A 19,519-nucleotide genomic window follows, 5' to 3' on the forward strand; every position below is an offset into this window, starting at 1 on the left:
AATCTCAGGGGCTTATTTTTTTCCATCCATCTCTTGTGGAAAGGACTTTCCACAAAAGAGGGTCTCTGGTTTTGTATGGATGAGGGGGAAAAGAGAATGAGCATGGGACTCATTTAATAACTACTTCTGGGAAGAAAGATATTCTGCCTTCCCTTCCATGAGAGAAAAACTTACTGAGTGGCGACTTCTAAAGTGATTTCATCTGCTGTGTTAATACATTTCTACAGAAGTGTGAGGGCTTATTTTCTAACAGAAAGTATCTCATTGATTCTCATTCCATGAAAGGAATAATAAAGAAACTTACATTTGCTGAGCACTCATGTTCTAGGCACTATACTAAGCACTGTACATTATTTACATATTTAATTCTTTTAATAATCCTGTAACAACTTTATAATATGTAGATATTCTTATCTTCTGTTTGCCAGTAAGAAAACAGAAGCACAGAGAAGTCGAGTAAAACTCCCTAGGTCACACAGATAGTAAGTAAACAATGGAGATCAGATGTAATCCCAATGGTCTGGCTTCAGTGCCACTAAACCTCCTCTCAGGATAAATCACCAAATGTATACAAAATGGATAGGGTAGTAGGGTTCAGAGGACTCAAATCTCTTGGAACTCATAACTGTGCAGATTATTCCTGTTTGGATCAGTTGTGTTAAAACTAGGATTGTTCATTTCTATACTTTTTTATGTTGTGTCTATCCAAAGAATTTTTATAAAATTCCAGTTTTATCTTAACAGTAATGATATGTGACAGGATTTCACTCATTGCTCAGACAGGTTTGAAAAGATTGACATCGTGAGACTGACAATATCCATGTTAGAGAGCCCTTATCACTGGGGAAGACATAACAGAACATCTGAAGATGCTGGGCTGCTCTTACCCAGACCTCTTCCTGCTCAATATCCTCCCTCAACCCTGTGCCAACCCAAAGGCTGCTACTGTAGATTCAGTGCCATATAAGTATAAATCTAGGTCATACTTCTTCTTCCATGATAACTCAAGCTTATGAAGGTCATGGAAGTTAAATTTCAAGTTTAATTCCCATTCAGCATATTTACTTCAAGTGTTAGTTCAACATGCAAGTCATTTCTGAACTGCAGAATGTTTCTTGTAATCTTATTCATAGGCATGAAGGGACCACAGAAGCAACTATAAATTAATATTAATATAATAAATGTATTATTAGTGACTTTAAAATATTTGTCATCCTAGCAAATTTGTCCTTGTCCTATATCTGTAATGGGTGAAATGCCTCCAGGCCCACAGTGGCATGGAGAGCTGACTTGTGCATTTCTCTGGGTGGGCTCTCAACTCTGATGCCCCCAGGAGTGTAAGCCAGATTTGAAGACCTTCTTAAACTCTGTTCGGGAGTTTGGCACTGGTTGCTGCATGATAAACACTTGTTGAGTGGGAAAGAATTTCAGTGTAATGCATTGTGATTGAGTCTGTCTAGGTTAGGACAGGTTCTGTGGCAAACCAGGTACTAGCTGTGCGGCCCTTGGCCTGCCTTTATAAGGAGTCCATCTGGGAGAAAGTGTAAAGAAGATTAGTGTCCCTGACTCAACCCCCAGATAGTCCATCACCACACAGTCCACATGCCCCCCAGGCTCCTCAGCATGGGCCCAACCTTCTAGCCCTCCCTCAGCGCTCCTATGATAAAGGCAGTAGCAGGAAGTTTTTGAGTGCTGTCCCTTCTCTACTGAGTGGTGTCCCTTCCCATCCTTTGGGTCATTCACCTCCCAGAGGCATGAGGGCTAGATTGAAACCCCTCCCACTGTCCCTTCTCAGTAGTATTTCCATTTTGAGAGAGCTCTGTTTATAATAATTTTGAGTAATTTTAGGACAGAGAGATATTTTGGCTCATCTCAAATCAAAGGAAGAACGTATTGTCTTAGTTGTTGACTTCTGAGGAACTCTACCCCTGTGGGTTTCAAATCCAGATCTCCAGACTCATAATCCAATTATCCTCCCAGCATATTCTTAGATAGACTAGACTTAAGTCTGATACAGACAGATTTTTCTTTGTATTAAGAACATTTCATTAAACTCTGAGCTACTTAACTCTGATGTTTATAGCTGGGTATCAAACATTTTGAATGGCATTTTGAGCTCTAAACAATTTCTATAAATATTAGCACTAAAAATGCCTTAGCATCATAGAATTATTGACGAAAAATTTTAGCAAGAGACATCCCAGTAGACTGATTGCTTTTATGTTTTATGCTGTGTTTAATCTTCATAAAACCAAAAAGATTCAGGATCTAAGGTCCAGATCACTGACAGATTGCAACACTTTGGTAGGGACTGAGTGAGAAACTCAAAAGAGGAGAAATTCACAAGTTACATACACTGAGGGAAAAATTCACAAGGAACCCAGACATGTTTACCTTGCTGGGATTCAGCACAGCAAACAAGCAACTGGGCTCAGCAATGTCCTTTTATTGCCTAATGTTGAAATATTGCTAGTGAGACTTGTCCAACTTTAGCTGAATTATACTTTTAGCTGTTACTGGATGGAATGCATTGTTTTTCATTCCAGATTAGTATTTTCATAAGAGGAAAACATTTAACCATGGTCACATGATATACTATAACTGAATATTCAGTGTGCTTCCAAATATGACTTTCCGACTATCATTTTATAATGAGCAAATTTTGAAATTGAGATCATAATCTATAGCAAACCTACAAGATCAAAGCTCTTCTTTCAATCTTTGATAAGGTGTATCTTAGTCAGATTTTGGTTGGGGGACCTACGAAAGTACAACCCTCATAATTTGTTAAATAGTGCAGCACATCAGGCAGATAATCATTTAGCTTCAATTATCAGTTCTCACTACATTTTATGCAAAAAAAGAAAAAACCTACATCTTATCTACTGTGTCAATTCAGATAACAACTGGAGACGTATTCTTCCTTTTGTCAGTTGAATTCTCTGTCAAATCTCCAAGCAAGCAAGACTTAAGATGGCTAAGAAGTTTTCTACTCACTCGTCAGGGTCTTTGATCCATGTCTCTAATCAGAAGAGGCATTTTAAAATTACCCAAGCTCCAATGGCTATTTTGGCATGCTGAGCACATGCCAAAATAACCAACATGGTGGTTCTTTGGCATTCATGGTACTGTCTAGGACAGGAAGCTGGAGTCCTGTGCCCGCTTCTCCCTTTGGTTTTGGAGTTCTATTATCTTAAGATGGGCCTAAGAGTCAAATGCTTTATCTTTTGGCAGAGTTTTCACTGCAATTGCATATGGAGCTATTGCCATGGGAGAGACACTTGTTTTGGTACCTGAATATTCGAAGGCCAAATCTGGGGCTGCTCATCTGTTCGCCTTGTTGGAAAAGAAACCAACCATAGATAGTCACAGTCAAAGAGGGAAAAAGCCAGTAAACACAACTATGATTTTAAGTGTCTAGTTTTTCATGAAGGCATTATTTGTTAACTTTGCAAAAGATGGTTACAGTAACTGAAGGAGTTAAAAGTTTGTGTAAAAGAATTTTATGATTACAAAGGGGGAAAGGAGTCTCATCTTAGATTTTTGTATCTACTACTAAAATATATTCTTCTGTTTAAAATAAATGCTTTCAGTTTATTTGCCTGATGCCATGAGAATGTTCTTGTTTAGATAGCAACAGTGTTAGTCTTGGATGAAGATTTGTATTAGACTTTATTCATTTTTTTTCTCTGATAATATGTGCAAAGTAAACGATGTCCTATTGCTTCAGATTTCATATACCTACAAACATAGGAGGACAAAAAAAGAAATTAGCCAAGTGCAGTAGTGCACATCTATAATCCCAGCTACTTGGGAAGCTGAGGCAGGAGGATCTCAAGTTCAAAGCCAGTCTAAGCAACTTAATGACGCCCTAAGTTACTTAGTAAAATCCTGCTTCAAATTTAAAAAAAAAAATGTAAAGGGCTGGGAATGTAGCCCAGTAGTAATGCTCCTGGGTACCACCACCAAAAGCAAAAAAAAAAAAAAAAAAAAAAAGAACCACTCAAAATTTAGCCACAAACTCTAAATGACTGTGAATATTAGAAGAGAGATAATAGATAATTAAATAATTCTAAAATAGACCCCCCAATAATAGTCTTATACAACAAATATATATTCCTTAAGACCTTTCTAGACATTTTAAATTCAAAGATAGGAATTGTCAAGGAATAGCCATTATAGATTATATTTAAGAGAAATTTTTCATTTAAAACTATATCTCTCTAGAATTTTATAGATTTGTTTGCATGACACTTTAAAACAATACAGTATCACAAAAGTGACATAATTATCATAACAAATTCCCATTGTTACTAACAGAATAATGTTCAAAGATACACCACAGTTAAAATAATATTTCATGTTGTCTTTTGGAAAGTAAAGTATATAGGAAGCTTTTTTTTTTTTTTTTCAATCTTAGGATGTATATGTATAACAGTACCAATATCTTGCTTCTTTCTAAAATTACAATATAGGAATACAGCATCTCCCAAATATATTTCATTAAAGGACTATATGCTTGGCAAAGAATATATAAATATTTCTCATAAAGACTATAAAATTAACTTGTTTAATCTTCGTTTTTCTACATGCAAATACTAAATATCACTTCCTCTGTTTTTCAAAATTAAAATCCATTCAAACAAAACTAGAAAATATTTGTAAGTGCTGAAGGTGGGTGATAGGCATCTGGAAGACCATTATATTTTTCTCTCTACTTTTATATATGATTAAAATTTTCCACAATAAACACAATTTAAAATAGTAAGAATACATTTTTAAGGGTATTAAAGTCTAGGCATTTCTTAGAATGTCTCTCCATGCCTTTCCTCAAAGCACCAGAGCATACACAGAAATAATTGCACTCTATTTTTCTTTTTTTTTTTTTTTTTTCCTTTTGCAGTGCTGGGGATTGAACCCAGGGTCTTGTGCTTGTGAGGCAGGCACTCTACCAACTGAGCTATATCCCCAGCCCTGCACTCTATTTTTCTGCAGTATTTTAAAAATTTTTGCAAATAATATTCACTTTGCAGGGGCAAAATGGAAAACAATGGATAAGCTAAAATTAAACTATTACTACTCTACACTTTCATTTTGGCATATATCATTCCAGATATTTTCATCTCCTCCTAAAACTCCTGATCACATCTTAACTGTTCATTGCATTGACAACCGGATAATATCAAATACATTTTGATGCTCCTCCTGCTTGGTACCCATATGCTGGACTCAGAATTCATTAAACACAACTGTTAAAGTTGAATGTAAGAATCCATGTGAAAGTCCACCTGTCACTACCACCCCAACACACACACATCCACACACACCTTCTTAGTTTATGTTATACTGGCAGCAAAAATTAGTAATACTTAAACTGCAATCAGGGAGGAGGCATGCTGGGGAGGTAGCTTAATGGTAGAGCCCTTGCTTTGCATGTGAAAGGCCCTGGTTCAATCTTCAGCAAACCACACATACAAAGCAACTGAGGACAGCACAAAGTTCAAAAGAACACAAAATCTCATAAACCAAAACTATGAAATTAAAGTTAATAATCAGTTTACTGATAGTTCCAGAAGTTATTTTAAGACATCCTTGTTATAGTGAATATTGACTTACATACAAATTATCAATCACTAAAGAGATCGAAACAGAAAACTAAACTTTTAGGCAAGTGTTACTGTCAAATAATCAATTGCAAATGAAGAGAAATTCAAAATATAATGAACTATAAAACACAGTCCGATTTACAAAATAATACTTATACACATAGTTTATGAAGACCCAACTCTTTAAATTAATCAGTAAAGGTCTATAAAACACAAACCAAATTATGAAAAAAGAAAGATGCATTTATTCAGAACATCTGACCAAACAGCTAATCTGCAGAATGGACTGTTGTCTGAGTAGCCAAACTGAAGGAAGCTAGTGCTTTTTAGGAGCTCAGTGAATTCCAGTGGTTAAGAGAACAAGAAATATGGGTATAAAAATAGAAACAAGGCCTGGGGATGTAGCTCTGTGGTAGAGTGCTTACTTAGCATGCATGTGGCCCTGAGTTCAAACTTCAGCACTGCAAGAAAAAGATATATATATCTGGTTTCCTTCACTTGTGTGTGTATATACATATATATATACACACACTATACACACACATATATATATAACACACACAAGTGAAGGAAACCAGCATTTGTTTAGGAGCTCCACAGAAATGAATATGATGTTTAAAACAATTTTCAGGAAATGCTTAGCCAATGTGCTACCATGTGTTACAGCCTTCCTAAGTTGCCCTTCCAAACTTCCTTTCATAGGACACATGTGAAGGGAACTTAGAGTTTCAAGAAGTCTCTTTCTTCTATCCATGTCGCCCAGATGTTTTCATCCTTCGCGGCCTATCCCTCAGTATTGAGAAAGGGAAGACAGTAGCATTCGTTGGCAGCAGCGGCTGTAGGAAAAGCACTTCTGTTCAACTTCTGCAGCGATTTTATGACCCTGTGAAAGGACAAGTGGTAAGACTGCACTTAAATACACCTAATCTGGGGCATAACAGGACTATTCTTAAACATGCACTTGGGCATAAGCATCCTTACTGGTTTGGGTACGGCAAACAATGCAGAAGTTAAAAAATAATAATAATCTCTGTCCCAACCAGACTTAACTAAGAAGACAAAGCAAATCAGTAATAGAAATGATGGTTAAGACTTTGAAGTTAAATACAATGACCTAAAGGTTCTTTAACTATTCTGGCAACAGAATTTTGAACTTAAACGTCATGAAATTCTTTAAGAATATGGTCTGGAGAACAGGTTTCCTGTCCACCTCAAACCTCTGTATTCTGCTCTGGTTTAAGAGATGATCATTTCCTTGACCTCCTTGGTCAGGCTTCTGCTGTTTTGCTGGCCAAACCCACCTCCCAGCTCTCAAAAACTTAGGCAAAATGAAGGCTCATTTGAATCTGCTTCTTTATGTTGTGGGTCCTGATCTCAAAACGATGTACCCTCTTCCTCCTATGAACCCAAGGATTGTTTTTCTTACCTTGCACTTATCTTACTATACCTTGTATATCTTATATTCTAGATTTCCATTACCTCTTTGTCACAACCACTACTTCCTCTCTCTCTCTCTCTTTCTCTCTCTCTCTCTCTCTCTCTCTCTCTCACACACACACACACACACACACACACACACACACACACACACACCACTTTCTATCCTGCCTCCTTCCTCCTCCAAAAAGCTGTTTTTCCTAAAGGCCACAGATAGTCATGTAACTCCTCATTCTCCTCAATTTACAGTCTTTTTACTAGCACAAATTCTCAATGAATATTTGCAAAATAAAGTTGTCCAAAAGGACTCCCTCAAACCAGGTATCAGTGGTCTATTAGGACAAAGTATAGCACACTCACTCCTTGAAACCCTCCAATGTTCTCCCACTGCAATGGAAATAAACCAGAGTCTAGAACATTAGTCAAAGTCTCTCAGGATCTAGCCCAGCCTCCCTCTCCCAGTTCCTTTATATCCCCCACTACCTCATGGTGGACCGTTTGTCAATATGTCCTTTAAACACACCTGTGAGCCTTTCTTCTTGCTATTCCCCTGCCTAGAATGTTCTCGCTCTAACTTCCTTGCTGGCTGCTTCTCATCATTTATGTCCCAGTTCTATGTCCTTTCCTAAGCCTGCTTTCCTTCCCTTCCCCCTGTCCCTGTGCTGTTACCGTCTCTTCCTGGCACTTTCTTTTTCTGAATGTATTAAATAATTTGTTAATGTGTGTGTGTGTGTGTATGTGTGTGTGTGCGCGCGTGTGCATTTTCTGCCTCTCTGCTAAAATATGAGAGCTGTAGGAGGGCAAGAGCTTCAACTTTCATGATTTCCCTGAAGAGTCCCCATCACATAGTAGTCATGCTATAACGTTATTACATCTCCATGTGAATACACATGGTTCTGTGCAGTATGGCATGTCTCTACGTGAGGACTGTTGTATCACACCCACTCTGTCATCAGGCTTCAGTAAAGGGCTCCATTTATGGTGGAGGAAGAGATTAGTCATTTTCCATCTGACTTCAGGACAGAGCACCAGGGTTTACTCCAGACCCCAACATATCTCTGGAATATGTGGCCATTTCTAGAAATGTCAGGAAAGTTTGGAGTTGGCATTTCAGTGAGTTATATGTTTACTTCTTATACAACATATGATTTATGAGCCTTCCCAGGTAACCTTATACTTTGAAATAGCTTGAATTCCTTCCTTTCTTGTTATGATTTGTATATGTTTGAATACAGTGAAGCGTAACATGATACAGTTGTCAGAGCTTAACATGCCATTCTCCATTCTGCTTTTGGCAGTTATTTGATGGTGTAGATGCAAAAGAATTGAATGTACAGTGGCTCCGTTCCCAAATAGCTATAGTTTCTCAAGAGCCTATGCTCTTCAACTGTAGCATTGCTGAGAACATTGCCTATGGTGATAACAGCCGTGTTGTGCCATTAGATGAGATAAAAGAAGTTGCAAATGCAGCAAATATCCATTCTTTCATTGAAGGTCTCCCTGAGGTAAGAAAATAGCTCAAATTTTGAATTACAAAGCTGCCAAGGAAGTTTAGTTATCAGACTTCGGTGGTTGTTTTATGTATTCCTTGAATTATTCAACTTATTTATTGCCAGCATCTAACATAAAGTTAAATTGAAAAAAAAAAAACAAAGTTTGAGGTATTCTTGTGACTATTTTTTGCAAGACCAAAATGAATTTATATTCACAGGTTTACCTTTCACGTTTTGATTCTTCACCTTCTATCTGTCTGCAACCTGCCTTGTCCACACTGCTATCACCCTTCTCTGGCCCACTGCAGTACCCTTATACTCTGCCTTCCTATCTTGTCCCTTTCCTTTGTAAGTCTTCATCTTCACAGCAATCAGAGGGATTTTTTTGTGGGGGTGGGGTTTGGTACTGGGGATTGAACTCAGGGGTAGTCAACCACTGAGCCACATCCCCAGCTCTATTTTGTATTTTATTTAGAGATAGTGTCTCACTGAGTTGCTTAGCACCTCACTTTTACTGAGGCTGGCTTTGAACTCTTGATCCTCCTGCCTCAGCCTCCCAAGCCACTGGGATTACAGGGATGTGCCATCCTGCCCAGCTTTTGTTTTATTTTGAGACAGGGTCTTGCTAAATTGTTCAGGTCCTCTTCTAGTTACTGAGGAGGGCTTTGAACTTGCAATCCTCCTGCCTCAGTCTCCCTCCCAAGATGCTGGAATTTCAGATGTGTGCCACCATGCCCAGCCAGAGGGATTCTTTAAAAGCATCAAATATATCCTGTCCCTCCCCTGCTTACAGTTGCCTTGTACCGTTCCTTTGCATTTAGAATGAAGCCCACGCTTCTCCTGTGGCAGGTGAAGCCTCTGTGGTCTGGCCCAGCTGGCTCTCAGCTCCAGCCTTCCCACCTACCCAATCCACTGCAACCATACTGGTCTCTTCTCTGTCTCATGAACACACCAGCTGGTCCCCTGCCTCACAACATTCACATTTACTGTTTCTTCAGCCTGGACCTCCCTTCCTCTGACATTTTGCACAGCAGCTCCTAACTTTCAAGTGTCACCTTTGCAGATCCTTCCCTGGATACCCTACTTAAAATAGTCCCCTCTGCTCCTATCCCCTGTCACCTTGTCTTCAGGGCACTTATCACATTACCTGGAGTACTGTTTTATTTGTTTAGTGCCCCTCCCCAACTACAGTGTAAGATCCTTGCCTGCCATTTTTGTCACCTTGATCCCCTTGAACTCTGCAATGACTTTGGCAGTTGCCACAAAGTCTCAGAAAAGGTTGATCTGGTTGATCTTGGTTGATCGTAGAGAAGTCTGGTACAACAAGCACTGACAGTGCACAGAGACAGTTCGTCATAACTTCAAGTGCTTATGAGATCCGAGTGTTTATAACTACACAAACAAATGAAATGAAAATAGAAATATCTACTTCTAAGTAGAAATAAGTGCTTATAATGCCATTTTTAAAAAAGTGTTTCTCTAACACATCTTAAAAGGAAACAAGAGTTTAATAACCAGCAGATCAAACTATGAATTTAGACCCCTGCTGTTTGGCAGAGGCCAATGATGGTCATCATCTGACTTTCCCTCAGCATCTCCTCTTCACCTTATGTGAGCCTACAAACAGAAATGGGCCAATGATGATGTGACCTCCTGTACTCTGGAAAGGTTCCGTGGCACTAAATATTTTGTAATAATTCAGATATTTTTTTATAGATAGTGTAATCCCATAAGGTCTTTCAGTGGCAATTCCTTTTTTAACCAAGGCAGTCTGTATTGTTAACTCATGGTCAGATTGTTATCCACATAACCCCGAGAGTTGTACCATTTGACTTTTATTCTTAATATTATCTTTCATTCTTTCAATGGCACTATTTTCTCAATTGACCTAAAGTTAAACTCTGTGAAGATTTATTGTGCTAACTTTTTTTTTTTTTTTTTTTTTTTTTTGGTGGTGGTACTGGGGATTGAACCCAGGGCCTTGTGCTTGTGAGGCAAGCACTCTACCAACTGAGCTATCTCCCTAGTCCTATTGTGCTGACTTTTTACAATAGACTTTGAAAACTAAGATGTTCTTTCCTTTAATAAAAACAGCTTATTTCTCACTTTAGTTTACCTTTTTATCATTTTTTTCTCCCAGAGCGTGTAGAATCATATGGAAATCTGATGCTAACATAACACCGTTTTAAATTGAAAATCAGAGAATTTAGGAAAACTACATGTTATTAAATGTAGGCTAGTGTTCTGGATAGGACAAAGCTGCCCTCTTATGTTGAGTGGCTGCAGAAAAGGAAGAAAGGAAAGCAGTCATTTATTTACCCAGCCCTCTGTGAACAAAGAACTAAGCTAAATTTCCATCATGATACAGGAAAGATGATGTGATCACTCCATTTCACAGATAAAGAAGTTCAAGTAACTTGTCTGAAGTTGAGCAGAAAGTCAACATTTGGACCTGGATTCTTTGATGTACTGAAGGGAGGTGGAGAAGTGACAGTGATAGTGGTTCTGGGGTTTCAGAGGTGGGAACCAAGGTGTCCAGGGCTGCTGCTGAAATCAGAAGGGTACTCCAGAATAACCCAGAGCTGGAAGCATGGGGGTGATATTTACCAACATGTTATACCTCTGACCTAGGTATTTGGGGAAGAAAAATAAAAGTGAACTTTGTGATTTGTTGCATTTCCTTTAGATACAACTAATTTTCAATGGAACTTAGCATCCCTGCCAAGTATAGGGCCACAGTTTCAAAAAGTTGATGGAAGAAGAAAGTCTTCACACATGGTACATCAAGACATATCAATCTTTGGGCCGGGATGCAGTTCAGTGGGGAGCACTTACTAATATGTTGGCCCTGGTTCAATCCCAGCACTGGGGAGAAAAAAATAAAAGATGTTATCAATCTTAATCCTCTCCAAGAGTTATTTAGCAAACTGACATTGTTGTCATACTTCTGCTTTGTGAGGATTTATTTTACTTCTACCTTTACCTCAGACTCATGGATTGATCTATCTGCCATGTACTGCTCACTCAAAACTTGCATTTCCTGCCCTCATTTCCCCTTGCCAACATTTATGCCTTTATTCCCTAACACACAGCTACTGAGTCTTGTTCTTTGCAAATCATAGGGCCATTATTTAGAGAAAATAACCAAGGCCAATAAAATATAGTCCTGCATGGTTGAGATGAACCCAGATCAACATCCAGACAGATCATTTTAATGCATGAAGACTGTAAGCAAACAACTGTCTGGGCTCAGAAGGCAGATGGGTTAACTCTGGTTGAAGGTTCAGACAGGACTTTTAGAAAATTTAAAGGTTACCTGAATAGAATTTCAGTCATCAAGAATAAAACAGGGCCTTCTCTATAATGAGGCAATGGGCATGGTCTGAGCAAAATCATGGATACAGAAAATAGTAAAGTATTCACAGAATAATAAGTGGTTAAATAGGGAGTAGAATATATAGAAGTATAATATTTGATGAGCATGTTAAGGTACAGCTGGGCACTCAAATAGCAAGCAAGAAAATTTTAACCTTGATAATTACAAAGTAGGTTTGTGAATAGGGAGATTTTTGGAACTGGGCACTGGAATTACTCTTCTAGCAGCAATGTAAATGATGGTGTGAATGACAAAGAGACAGGAAGTTTGAGAGATCAGTTAGGAGCCATTTCCAGAGATAGGTTTTCAAGGTCTAAATTAGTTAGTATAAACTAAAATAAAACAAGGACATGGAATTAAAAGTTATAGTAAAAGTAAAATTGCTGGGACTTGACTCAAGACTATGAAAAGTGAACAAGGAGGCTGAGGATATAGCTCAGTTGATAGAGTGCTAGCCTAGCACACACACAAGGTCCTGGGTTCAATCCCCAGCACCACCAAAAAAGAACAGGAAATTTTAAAAAAGTGAACGAGGAAATGGACACTAGTTTGGGTAGCCTGCTGGAATCAAATATAATGTAATGATGAGAGTATAAAAGAGGAAACCAGAATTTCATTCTTCTTTAAAGTTGAGTAATATTCCATTGTGTATATATATCACATTTTCTTTATCCATTCATTTGTTAAGGACATCTAGGTTGTGTTCATAGTTTAGTTATTGTGAATTGAGCTGCTGTAAACATTGATGTGACTCTTGAAGATTGAGGAGAAGTTCACCAGGCAGAGAGGGCACAGCCATCCTTAGCAGAAAACATGAACACACAGAAATATAAATGTGTAAAAAGTATTTAAGGTGTTAGGGAGAAAGTTTTAAATCCTGGAGCATAAAGAGAAGATTAAGGAATTGAAAAAGGACCAAAATTTGAGCAAGGACTAAATGTGAAGGTCCTTATGTGCCAAGCTAAAAAGTTCGGCATTCATGTTATTGGAAATAGGAAGCTATTAGATATTTTTAGACAGGAAAATGACACAACCATAATTTGAAGACAAAAGAACTGGCTATTGAGACTTTTGCCTGCTCATCCAAGAGTCTCCATGGTGGAGGCAGAGACTGGCATTAAAGCAGCAAGTCCAGATGCTGCTCAGGATGTCCTCACAACAGCCTTTGTGACAGGTATGCAGGTGTACATCTTCTAACCCCAGTTTCAAATTTCTAAAGCTCTTCATTGCCCATTGACAATCCTGGAGAAGTCACAGAGTGGGGAGACAACTAAAAGCTGTCCCCTGTAGACTATTCAATTCAGAAAAGAATTTTACTGGGCTTTGGTCATTATTTGCTATAAAGCAAGAAGATGTGCATTTCAAATTGAAAAGTAAAGTTTGAGGTGAAGTAGACATATTTGTTATCAGGTACTATCACAATTCCCTTCTTCACACAACTTCTGCAGACAGGCAGATGTGGAGGGAAAAGTGACTCACTCATGTTTCTCCAGGGGAATAAAAGGAAATGAACTACACATGAATCACACACTGCATGTTCTGGGGGATACCGCTCCAGGATTCACCTTAGGAAGGCTGCACACTTGGATTTGCTTTCTCATTCAGGCACCTCCATTCATGCATTCTTGTCTGGGTACCAGTGGTAAATGTTACTTATACAATGGCCAGGAGCTACTCGAAAACAGTGCAAAGTCTTTAGGGGGAAGTAAAGTCAAGGAACAATCTAGAAAGCAAGAACCTGCTGACCCCAACTTAACTGACCAATCATGATTTAAGGGACCACGATGGTTTTAGGATAGGGATGAAATTTCCCTGACCCTTCCATGGAAAGAAACACCAGGAAAAAAAGGGGTATTAGTAAGTAGGGGAACTATGAAAACACCGTGAAGTGCCCACAGTCATCCACTGTGGCCTGAAAAGGTAAAGGGACTGTTTCAAAATGCCTAACAGATTTCCAGAAAGAGTCATATCTCCACTAACAACTGCATCCCGGCTTCAGAGGAAAGTGCCCACAGAAGTAAGGCAGGAGCCAGCATGAAGGAACCTGTGATTTCCTTGTTGTTTTTAAATACTTTGAATCAGTCAGGCACAGTGGTACACACCTATAATCTCCGTGACTCAGGAGGCTGAGGCAGGAGGATCGAAAGTTCAAGACTAGCTTAGCAACTAGGTGAAGCCCAAAGCAATTTAGCAAGACCCTGTCTCAAAATAAAAAACCCAAAAAGGCTGGGGATGTGACTCAGTGGGTAAGTGTCCCTGGGTTAAATCTCTAGTACCAAAATAAATACTTTGAATCATTTTGACCCATAAATAGAAGGTAATTTAACCTACTAGAAAAGGATTTGTGTGTACTGAGAACTTATTTTTGTCAATAATTTTTTTATGCTTTAATTTGAAAAATTCCTATGTAGAAACATAATGGCAAAGTTCAGCTACTAAGGATCAGATTAGATATGTAAATGAGATGGTAATGTTTACTGATCATTTAACATTTATTTGCAACAAAAACCAAGAATAGACCTCAGCACGTGTTGAGACACAAATTTTGAGAGCAGCAAAGCTTGAAATATTTAGATGGTTCTCACCCACAGATGCCATGCTAATTTAAATAACCAATCCTTGCTTTCTTAACTGCATGTTCCTATAACAGAAATACAACACACAAGTTGGACTGAAAGGAGCACAGCTTTCTGGTGGCCAGAAACAAAGACTAGCCATTGCAAGGGCTCTTCTCCGAAAACCAAAAATTTTATTGTTGGATGAGGCCACTTCAGCCCTTGACAATGAGAGTGAAAAGGTAAGCTCCTCTTTCTTCACCTCAAATATAACACCAAATGTGGACATACTGTATCACAGAGGACAACAAGGACATTTTAAAAAAAAAAAAGAAAGGCCTGATTCGTAATCCTAACTAAAACTTTGACCTTTGCAAAAAGCTCAGTGGGTGGTAGGGATGTGGGAGAGAGCTGGGACAGATGTTATTTCATGTTCTGGAAAGGTTTTCTCACTTGAATTGGTCTCATTATCAAAATGGGTCCAATTCTTGAAATACTTATCCAATCAAGAAAAGAGTCCAAGAAAAAATTCTTTTCTATTTTGTTATTATTCCGATGATGCCAAACATATTAATAATCTACATGTGAAACATATAATCTGCACTGTAGGGTCAGACCTGTGAGTTTTTCTACTTTCTCCAGACTATTAGCTTGGTTGGAGCAGAAAACAAGGACACAAAGGGAATATGACAATACACCTACACAGCAAGTTCCTCCAGATAGATAATTTCCTTGTCTCCTGAATAATAGGCACTTACTTAGTAAATGATCATTGGTTAAATGAATAATTGTTAATGTCTGTCAAGTGGTCATTATGTGCAATTATTGCAGTTCTCTCAACAACTTTATGAATTTGATTCTTTTATTAGAAGGCCCATTTTACAGATAGCACTTTAAAGTTTAGAAAGGTTAAGTAATTTCCCTCTATTTTAATAGAGACTTAAATATCTCACCTAACAGCCCAGGCAGTTAAGTCACACATGATTGTTATTTATAGATAATTGTCATTTTTGATTCCCAAAGAAACAGTGTGTTATGAAAGAAGAAACAACTTTCAGAATCAAACATATCTGATTGTAATCCTGGATTCATTGATTACCAGCATTGTGACCCTGGTCAAGTGACCAGGAATCTTCAACCACAGTTCACTTATCTGAAAAATAAAAATACCTGCTTCTTCCAGGTATCCAACATTGGAACATTTTATAATGTTCCAGATACTGGTTTTCATCCTCCACTCCCACTTCCTCGACACAGCTTTAGAATCTCAAATCAGCTGAGAGAAAATGACGTAGATAGTTCTGCTGAGGTATAGAAACACTTTTCCTGGCTTTGACTTTAGAACCATTTACTCACATACACAGTCATTCCATTTTCATTCATCATCGCACATACTTTTTCCACTGAAAGTCTTACTAAATGTATCTATAATTCTTTGTTCTAGATTTCTATCGAGTACGGTGAATATTTCACAGAGCAGGATAATTCCTTTCAGGATAAACAAATAAAACAAAGAACATTCTTAGGTTGCCCTAATTGACTTGACTTAGTCAAACTCATTCACATCTAACCCAAACTGGTGATCGTATGTTGCTCTCTCTTGCAGGTGGTTCAGCATGCACTTGATAAAGCCCGGAAAGGGAGGACATGTCTAGTGGTGGCTCACAGACTCTCCACAATACAGAATGCAGATCTGATAGTGGTTCTGCACAATGGAAAAATAAAGGAAAGGGGAACTCATCAGGAGCTCCTGAGAAATCGAGACATATACTTTAAATTAGTAAATGCACAGTCAGTGCACTGATGTTCTTGATTTGGCACTCTTTTGATCTTTGTGTAATGCCAAAAAAAAAAAAAAAAAAAAAGTGTACTTAGCCATTACTTGACATGCTTTGATCTTTTATGTTGCATATATCAATACCTAGAATCATGCTACTCGTGTACAAACATGTTCTGTTCACACATCTTCCCCTTAGATTTTTAAAAGGAAACAAAATTTTGCTAAATCCATGTAAGCGAGATAATGCTTCTATCCTTCACTTGATTTATACAAATGTTCTAGCCCATATGCATAAAGTAGTTTTCTGCAAAGTAAATCTATTTTCCCATCAACTTCTGCTATAAAATTGAAAATATTTTTCTGGAGGAAATCATCCAGTTAATTAGGTTGAAAGGTTATAGAAAAGACAGAGAGATATAGCTGGACCTATGGAACTCCAGGGGAAGTGTCTTTAATTTGGATTGTAAAGGGCTTTGGGTTGGCTACTCAGGAAGTTGAAACAAGAGGATCACTTGAGCCCAAGAATTTAAGGCCAGGCTGAGTAACACAGCAAAACCCCAAGGAGCTGGGCACAGTGGCACAGTGGCACAGGCTTGAAATCCCAGCCACCTGGGAGGCTAAGACAGGAAGATTGCAAGTTCAAGGCTAGCATCAGCAATATAGTGAGACCCTGTCTCAAAATAAAAAAATAAAAATGGGTGGATATGTGGTTCAGTGGTTAATCACCTAGGGTTCAATACCAGGTACCAAGAAGGAAAAACAAAAAAGAACACACACACACACACACACACACACACACACACACACAGTAAGACTCACCCTTAAAATAAATATAAAGTGGGGCTGGGGATATAGCTCAGTTGGTAGAGTGCTTGTCTCACATGCTCAAGGCCCTGGGTTCAATCCCTAGCACCACCAAAAAAAAAAAAAAAAAAAAAAAAATATATATATATATATATATATATATATATATAGTGAGAGGAGGAGGGAGGACAAAAGAAGGCAATGAATGGTACTTTAGCACATTTAGTATAGATTTCAAATTTTAAATTATTCATTAAAGCTCCCATATATGTGTGTGTGTATATATATATATATATATATATAAATTTGTTAAATTAATTCTTAATACACACACACACACACACACACATACACACATACACACATATTAGGTTTATAAGTCACAAGTTGGTATTAAGAACTTCAAGCAAAGAATGCCAGATTTTTCAGGGCACCAAATCAATGGACTTAAGATGTGTTGTCTTCTTGTAGGGGCTTGGATATAATGGATATTTAAGAAATACTACATGTATCAATTTGAAAAGACAAAAAGCATAGCAGGTATGTGTTATTGATACTAAGATGACAAGCACATATTTACTAAAAAGATGACCTGGTGGACTGTGACTTCTGCTTCAATAAGAAGGTTTTACCATCTCCTTGTTATACATATTATCATTCATTGGCCACCCATTAATTTACTTCTATTCAAGGATACTTCAAGTCCATAAAACCTTTGTCGTTCCATTCCTAGGGCAGCTTTTTGTTAAATTATTCTTAATTAATTTAGTCATCATCATAGAGCATGAGTTCATCTAATTATTTAACTTTGCAACAATTTGGTACCTGAGTATACATTTCCTAATTTCTTTTAGATCCTTGTGGCCTTATTTCCCACAGGACTTTAACCTACACTAAGGTAATTTCCTTAGTCTTAGTCCTCTAACTTCCAGTCTAAGAAAGTTCACAGCCTACTTCTTATTCAAATTGATCTTCATCCAAACTTGTCTGAGCATCCTTGCCCTTTGATTCTCCTCTACCTGTGGGCTTGTATACAGTTACAAAAGGAAAGACAAGAAGAATGAAGCATCAATTTAAAAAAAGAAAAGAAGAAAAAAGTAATTCAGAAAATCCAAAGGACAATGACAGCAACTACCTACAGAGGTGAAGATCCATCCCAGACATCTGTAAATGTTCACGTTATACTACTCTTATCCACTGCCACATTTTATCCTCTGATCTACTTTCCTTCCTAGGAAAGAAGGCCATTCAGTGAGTGTGTGCCAGTGGAATAGAAGCAATTTAACAGGATAAAGTATGGCACAGAGGACAGTGAAAAAAAAAATAAGGGGTCACACCTGTTTATAACTAACCCAGCCAGCCTGTTTATCTTGCCACTCCTTAAAACAAGTTGTGGTGTGCTCCCAGGTAAAATCAACTTAAGGTGTGAACAAACTGCTGTGCTACCTACTGGCTGTATTAGTTTCATAAGAGGCATAGTATGTCATATGCTTTGCATGTGACCTATTTTGTGAAGTATTTCCTATGTTAGCATGAACTTTTGCATTCATTGCTTTGGCTCTGAGCTCTTATCCCAAGGGGATCTGTGAAGTGGAAACACAGACTGATTGGAAAAATTCATTCTTAATAGTCAAGGGAAGAAACTGAGAAAATTGGAAATGGAGAAATGGGAATAGAAGGTTTGGTATACGCAGTGGATTTCACATCTGTATTGATTTCCCTATCATTAATAATAATTACTAGCAATCTAGAAATTCATTTAAAAGGCATAATCATTTTTTTAAAAAATGGATCAACCAATGTCTCTACATAGTACCTCAAATACCTTCTCTCCTTTTGGTAAAACCACACTGATAAATCCTGTATTACTTTCCTATTGCTGCTGTAACAAATTACCAGTAATTCAGTGAGTCAAAACAACAAAAGTTTATTATCTCCTGGGAACTGAAGACAGAGATGTCCTACCACTGACCTACATCCCCTGCCTTTTTGTTTCTTATTTTGAGACAGGATCCATCTTCCTGAGTTGCTGAGGCTGGCCTCAAACTTGTGATCTTCCTGCTCAGCCTCTCTAGTAGCTAGAATTATAGCCATGTGACACCACACCCAGCACAAATTTATTATCCTTACAGTTCTGAAAGTCAAAAATCTAAAATCTGTCTCTAGGCTCAAACCAAAGACTTTGCTCCTTCTAGAGCCTCTAGGTAAGAATCTGTTCCTGCTCCTTTTCAACTTCAAGAAGTTTCTATATGTTCTGCATGACCTTTGCTTCCTTAATCATATCTACATCTCCTTCTATCTCTGCCCCTCCTCTGTCACTCTTTCGTGACCACTTTGGGCCTAGTGGATGATCCAATATAATCTTCCTATCTGAAGACTCTTAATCTTAATCACATCTGCAAAGTCTCCACGCCCCCCTCCCATGCCTGAAAGGTAACATCTTCACAAAGAATGAGCATGCAGACATT

General features: G+C 38.0%; 1 protein-coding gene across 1 annotated transcript in view; it reads left to right on the forward strand.

Annotated features, from left to right (window-relative positions):
- Window positions 1–16,800, forward strand: part of Abcb5 (ATP binding cassette subfamily B member 5) — a 146,089-nt gene extending 129,289 nt beyond the window's left edge. Inside the window, 5 exon segments of the mRNA XM_047561242.1 lie at window positions 3,235–3,391; window positions 6,309–6,506; window positions 8,342–8,548; window positions 14,563–14,709; window positions 16,074–16,800. Coding sequence (XP_047417198.1) covers window positions 3,235–3,391; window positions 6,309–6,506; window positions 8,342–8,548; window positions 14,563–14,709; window positions 16,074–16,271 — 907 coding nt within the window. The 3' untranslated portion in view covers window positions 16,272–16,800.
- The last annotated feature ends 2,719 nt before the right edge of the window (window positions 16,801–19,519 follow it).

The sequence above is a fragment of the Sciurus carolinensis genome, chromosome 8 (genome assembly GCF_902686445.1).
Source record: "Sciurus carolinensis chromosome 8, mSciCar1.2, whole genome shotgun sequence".
In the NCBI taxonomy this organism is placed as follows: domain Eukaryota; kingdom Metazoa; phylum Chordata; class Mammalia; order Rodentia; family Sciuridae; genus Sciurus; species Sciurus carolinensis.